The following is a 5,128-nucleotide window of genomic DNA, read 5'->3' as shown; positions in this document are numbered from 1 at the left end:
AGGGGGGCTAGTGAAGGATGGGTGGGGAAAGGAGGTGGTTCTGTCACCAGAAAAAGTACTGACACTCAATTTTTTCCACTTGCACTCAACCCCACCATGACGCCCCAAGAGTGAACACAAGAACTGACCACTGAACAACAATATATAAGCTCCGTGAGAGGTGCCTCACCATAACCACTTTCTTCTCTGCCTCGAGAGAAGCCACCAGCAATGAAACTCCACATCACAGTTATCCTGGTCACAGTCTGGCTTGGCGTCTTTGCTCTGCACAAGGCAGAAGGTAAGTGTACAACCTAAGAAAGGAATTGCTCCTCACTGCACTATTGGTCTGAAGAGTCAGGCAGGATTCATTCTCACGCAGAGCTGATGCATGTGATCAAACTTGCAAGAAATCCGAATTAGAGCTGCAAGGAAAGGTGCTAAAGCAGAAGGGGATTTATGGGAGATTTCATCTGATGTTGTGTTGATTAGTAGGTTGGCTTCTACCTCAATGCCAGGAGAGTTTTCTATGCCTTATAATCCTTACAGAGTTTCGGTGCCTTCTCTCTCAAAACCGTGAAAGCTTGAAGATGCAATGCAATGTGACAGATGCCCCGTCCTTGAAGACGTTCAAGGTCAGACTAGAAAGGGCTCTGAGCAACCTGATGTAGCTGTAGGTGTCCCTGTTCATTGCAGGGAGTTGGACTAGATGGCCTTTAATGGTCCCTAAGTTCCCTCCAGCTCAATTTTGTGATTCTATTACATATATTATCTCAATTTTTATTTAAACTCATGAACAATTTTGATGCCCTGAGATGTTAGAAGTTATTCCAGTTCTGCATGTTGAATATTTCCTTCTTTCTAAACAAGTATTTTGGAGTGAACAGATAAGAACAAAAAATGCAAAGAAAACAGGGTATTTATACAAGGTTTTCTCTCCTCCAGGTTTCATATAATTTAATATCTTGTTGGAGATCACTTACGTGCAGTGAAATGAACCATGTTTATTAGTCTCATACTGAATGAGTTTACAACTAGTGATGTCTATGTCCATGGCTTCTGGATTAGGCCATGTGTATCATGTAAACGTACTACATGTAGCACACTTACACAATTAGCTTCAGGCAAAAGAGCTCAGAAAAATCACGGAAAACACTCATGCAAGCCATCTGCAAACCCACAAAAGCACGCAAATATAAAAACACATCACAAAACCACATGAAAACCAAACTGAGACCTGCTAAGCATTCATAAAACGACGTATCCACACACTGAGTATGATATCTTAGTGCCTCTAGAGCTGGATCTTTCTACATTCTCATAGTTTGATTAATGCTGCTGCTGTTCATCTCAGCAACACGTGGCTAAGTGCTACCAACTGACAGTTCGTACTGCCATGCTCCAGGATACGTGGTTTGGTTTTGTTCTCAGTTTTAGAGAAGTTCTGTGGGTATTCTTTGCGTTATTTTTCATTCCTTTTTCCTGGAAATGATGCAGTAGAAGGGATACTAAGGCTGTAGTATAAGGGATATTTTCAGGGATTATAAAAACCGTCCAACTACCTTTGAGCTCTTTAATGCTACATTTTACAAAAGCAATTTGAGGGCTGTGGTAAGGTATGTTCTTGTACTGAACTGCAAAAAACATACGGCACTGCTTGTGACTAATGCAAGCTCAGTAGAATCTTCTTCAGCCAAACAAAACCCCAAGAGTCAGCAGTTCTGCCAGTACCCATGCACTGGCCATGCTGCAGCATCTCTGCAGGCTGTGTTTGCTGAATGCACATTGCAATTATTTCAAATTTTAAAAAAAGCTGACAGATAGTAAGACTATCCAAGGAAGATGTGACGGTTAGCAAATGGTACCTGAACTACTTTTGGGCTTCTCAAGCCAGCTTCTCTATACATTCCTCAAGAAGAAACCTCAGAATATAGTCACGTTCTCTTTGTCCTGTTGTGCCTTTCCAAACCTATCTATCTTTGATGGGTGAAGGAAAACCAAAAGCAGAAGCTTCCAGTAATATATATGTGCTTCACTTAAGCAGCCATTTCTTATTGCCACTATGTAATGTCACAGCTGTGCAGAGAACGTTCCACAGAATACGTCCTAGTTATTAAACACAACTGCATTTCCCTGAAACACGTGCAAATGTTGGAGGAAGGAGGGGATTGGTTAGCACTCTACTAGGTCTGATACTAGATTTGCAGCAAGCGTGCAATGCAGTCAGCATTCTGCCAGATCAATCTCCTACCTTTCAAAAGTTAGTATATGTGTATCGAAGTGTTTTGGTGTGTTTTTAAATGCTACCTTTGGATGCCCATTGAGAAAGAAGAAGCTTTACTTACTTTTCCTTCACATGGATAGCAGGGACAGTAATGCTGAACCACATTCAGATGATATTTCAAAATCTACCCAGTAAAGACGCTCACGTTCAAACCATAGCTGGAAATCAGCTGGAGCTCATAGCTTAGAGTTTAATTTAGTTTTGTGGTTAAAATGTGAATACAGTATTGACTGCCTTTGTCAATCATCTGTTCTTCCCCTTGCAGGGAGTGTTGCAAGTCAGTCAATGCGCAAATTCTCCTGTGTAAATCTGTCTGCACAGAAAGTGGACATCAGAAGCATCATCAGCTATGAAAAGCACAAAGTTCCAGTAGAAGCTGTCATGTAAGTACCTAATGCACAGCCCACTTCCAAACTCAACTATGCAAACAAGCTTCCATCAAAAAGGGAAAAGATATCAGAAGACACATCACAGCCCAGCTTGCAGACTCAGGCTCGTTCAGGTCACTATTCTAGTTCCCTGTCAAGCAGTCAATCATCTACCCAGAAGGGGAGAGACAAAAGGTATTTGATGACAAATGCTGCTCACAAAAGGTGGCAGAAGTCTCATTATACAACTACATCTTTCTGCCCAAAAGGTAGAAGAAATCTTAGCGAGGGCTTAAGGCAGATGTGAGCAAATGTTGCTCACAAAAGCTGGCAGAATAACTGTAACGCCTGGTAGGAGATGTGTTTGGCCTCTGTATTGCACATATAGTTTCTAATCAAATCCAGGACACCTATTCCTAGGAAAGAACTCAGCATCACAATTTCACATAAATTCTCAGATTATAAGGAATGCTACATTTTAAATTAATTACCAGCATGCATGCATGTAATCACATACATTACATACTTGCCCATGCCATGAATAGGGAACTGATATTGCTAGCTGCCATTACGCCAAGTAACCGTTTTAAACTCTAGCATGTGATATGGTTTTACCACACTCATACTCATGTCAGCAGTAAAAAAAAAAAAACAACAAAAAAAAACAGAATAGCAAAGCTGGCTTTGGAGACCAGAACTTAATGGGTGCCTGGCTTTCCTTCCTCTGCAGGTTTATCACCACAAATGGTATCAAGATCTGTGTGCACCCAGATCAGAAATGGGTGCGGTTAGCTATGAAAAAAATAGACCAAAGACGTACTAACAGAAGAAGATAATCCTGTCCTTGGCAGGCACCTGAGGCCAACAAAATGGAAGAGTCATCACTGCCACATACAACAGGGAAGAAAGCCTTGGTATCCACTTGTAATCCCTACTGGCAATAAATTCTCTGAACGAAAGTGGACTCGCAGGAATCTATTAATCACTGGTTGAATGTCTGCTGACTTCTTGTTATAGCTGCACTCTGTTACACCACTTATTGTCTGAAATGCTTGTCAATATTTATTTATAACTGAATGTAGGTATCTTCTCATCTTTGCTGTCATGACTAGTATAGGATTTAAGGGTAATCCGCAGATGGTTTGACATGTTTTAGGGAAGAAAATTACTTCTCACAGAGATGGAAAAGAGCAGCCCTCCAGAATGATGGGGGGGTCAATGTTCTCACTGTGTGCCGAGATTCAGAAGGCTCTATATGATTTTACGGTTACTCAAACTTTCATAAACTATAAGAAATAGTGTCAGGCAATCACCTGAGCAGTGGAGTATTCACAAGGAGATCCTTGGGCTTTCTATTCGTACATGTATTATTGCACTGTTAGCTCTGATTTTAGACTCAGGTCATGGAGATGTATGTGTACTTTCACCAAGGGATGACTGGAGCAAATTCAGGGCAAGTTTAAGAATGCAATGCTAGTCAGACTCGTACTTGGGAAGACTTATCCTACTCTCTGACATTCATTAGGTTATTTCAGTTACATCTTCATTTGAAACAGAACTCGGGAAAAATAAGGAATCTTGGAATAAGCAAGAACAAACCGTGGCTGGAGTCAGTGCTTCACCCACTCATACGAATTCCCTGCCCAGAAAACAAAGTATTTGTACATGTCTACTGACGTTTTAAACTCAATATATTCTACTAATGAATTTCAATACTTTTAATAAAGTTACTCGAAGCCTCAAATCAGACCATACATTTGTCTGCTTGCATGTAGTGTGGACTGTTGAAACACGTACTGCGTTGACAGCTCAACAGTGAAGTCATTTGGGCAAGCCAGCAAGAGCTGACACTGCTTCCCCCTCAAACAATCTGACTCTGGGCTTCCTATATCATATTTCAGCTGTAAAACCCTTGACATGAGACAACACCTCATCAAAAGTTTGGGTACTTCAAGTCACGCCTCAAACAACCCAATGACGACCCTCACATTATCAGAAGCAAATACACAGGAGCTCTGGGTAAAGAGAGAAAACTGGTGTGCAGAGAACTTGAGCGCTGGAGGACAGCTATAAGCACAGAGACTTCAGGCACAAACTTTCCACTGTATTACCCACGTGCATGTAGCCTGTATTGTGCCTAAAACACGGGCTTTTCATTACAGAACCTCTCAGCGATACACATGAAATTACAGCACACCCAAACAACGCTACAGAAATAAGATCACGTTCCTCTAAAAGCCAGCCCTGAGTGCTTCCAGCTCTGGTCAGATTTGCACATAGAATTTCTCTCCTGTGGCTCACGTCTCGCCATGGCTCAGTCCTATGAAGGGAAATGCGTTCACATTTCATTATGCAGGACAGAAGGTTTTAAAGCAGTGCTACTGCTCAGGTAGGAAAAAGGATGACTGCATACATCACACTGCACAACAGAGATGAAGTCCTCAGTATCTGCACTAGAACATAGAACAAATCTTACAACAGGCCTAGTAAGAAGAGC

The 5,128-nt window shown here is 41.6% G+C and overlaps 1 protein-coding gene across 1 annotated transcript; it reads left to right on the top strand.

The window, feature by feature from the left end:
- Nucleotides 1-210: 210 nt before the first annotated feature.
- LOC306948059 (lymphotactin-like) lies at nt 211-3,467 on the top strand (the record flags this gene model as incomplete). Its single annotated transcript, XM_079537531.1, has 3 exons — nt 211-280; nt 2,529-2,646; nt 3,362-3,467. The coding sequence occupies 3 exons, from the start codon at nt 211-213 to the stop codon at nt 3,465-3,467; spliced, it is 294 nt and encodes a 97-aa protein (XP_079393657.1).
- Between the last annotated feature and the right edge of the window lie 1,661 nt (nt 3,468-5,128).

The sequence above is a fragment of the Tetrao urogallus genome (assembly GCF_951394365.1).
Source record: "Tetrao urogallus genome assembly, chromosome: 1".
NCBI classification, from domain to species: domain Eukaryota; kingdom Metazoa; phylum Chordata; class Aves; order Galliformes; family Phasianidae; genus Tetrao; species Tetrao urogallus.
Note: the sequence above shows the minus strand (reverse complement) of the source record. Positions and strands in the feature narration are given on the sequence as shown.